Source organism: Eimeria mitis, genomic scaffold (assembly GCF_000499745.2).
Source record: "Eimeria mitis Houghton genomic scaffold, Emh_scaff117, whole genome shotgun sequence".
NCBI lineage: Eukaryota > Apicomplexa > Conoidasida > Eucoccidiorida > Eimeriidae > Eimeria > Eimeria mitis.
This window is the reverse complement of record NW_013567995.1, coordinates 27319-28753: the sequence shown is the minus strand read 5'-3', so window position 1 is coordinate 28753 and position 1435 is coordinate 27319. Positions and strand designations below refer to the sequence as shown.

General features: G+C 43.8%; 1 protein-coding gene across 1 annotated transcript in view; it reads left to right on the top strand.

Moving 5' to 3' along the window:
• The window catches only part of EMH_0086350 (uncharacterized protein), a gene marked incomplete at both ends in the record, with an annotated part of 11042 nt that overhangs the window by 9107 nt on the left and 500 nt on the right, over positions 1 to 1435 (top strand). Inside the window, one exon of the mRNA XM_013494474.1 lies at positions 795 to 1232. Within this exon, the coding sequence (XP_013349928.1) occupies positions 795 to 1232 (438 nt within the window). The remainder of the gene's footprint in view (positions 1 to 794; positions 1233 to 1435) is intronic.

Here is a 1435-nt window from a genome sequence, read left to right as displayed (position 1 = left end):
AATAAAATAAAATAAAATAAAATAAAATAAAATAAAATAAAATAAAATAAAATAAAATAAACAAAATAAAAAAAATAAAATAAATATATTGTGCTTCAGGGCGACAAGATCAGGGGCTTCCTGGGCATTGGGTCGTCTGCAAAACGAACGGAAAAAGAACAGCAAAATACAAACAAAGTAAACATAAATAAATAAATAAATAGATAAATATATAAATAAAATAAATAAATAAATAAAATAAATTAAATAAAATAAATAAATAAATAAAATAGAGTAATCAATACATACATGCAAATCAATGCAGGCATGCAAAACAGTGCTTTGATGCAAATCAATGCATGCATGCACTGCATGCATGCAGTTAGCATTGCATGCAATGCATGCAGTCACTGCATGCATGCATGCATGCATGTACTTGTTGCATGCGTGCACTGCATGCGTGCATGCATGCATGCATGCATGTACTTTTTACTTGCGTGCACTGCATGCATGCACTTAGCATTGCATGCAATGCATGCATACAGTCACTGTATGCATGCATGCATGCATGCATGCGCGCATGCATGCATGTACTTGTTGCATGCATGCATGCATGAATGTATTTGTTGCATGCGCTGATTGCATGCATGCAGTGAATGCACGCATTTGGTAGGACGGTGTTTGTTGTCTGCTGTCGCTGCCTCCGTTTGCATCATTTATTCCATTTGCTGCAGCTGCTGAAATTGCAGTTGCTGCTGCTGCAGTTGCAGTTGCTACTGTTGCTGCAGTTCCAGTTGCTGCTGCTGCTGCTACAGTTGCTGCTGCTGCTGCTGCTGCTGCTGTGTTTGCATGCAGATGGGAGTGGGGAGTGTCCGCCTGAGTTTGAGGGGGAGAAGGAGATAGCTGATTTGCTGTCTCTTGCTGCAGCAGAAGCAGCAGCAGCAGTAGCAGCTGCTGCTGCTGCAGCAGGAGGAGCAGGAGAAGACGCACCCGCATCAGCAGCAACAGCAGCAGCAACAGCAGCAGCAGCAGCAGCAGCAGCAGCAGCAGATGGAGGAGAGTGGCAGCAATATGATTTACCTTCTAGCTCTTTTGCTGTTCACAACGAAGCAGAGAGAAATCTGCTTTTTACTTTTTCTGCTGCTGCCCTCCAGTCTGTCTCTCTCATCGATTGCAGCAACAAAAATAAAAACAAAAACTACAAACAAAACACCATCAAGGCAAGCCCAAAAGAAACAACACTCGGGGTTAGGGTTTAGGGTTTAGGGTTTAGGGCTTCAGGGGGGTAGGGTTTAGGGTTTAGGGGATTAGGGTTTAGGGTTTAGGGTTTAGGGTTTAGAGGGTTAGGGTTTATCGCTTCTCTGCTGTCACGGCGTTCTACACTGACTGCAGCAGCAGCAGCAGCAGCAACAGCAGCAGCAGCAGCAGCAGCAGTAGCAGCAGCAGCAGCGGCAGT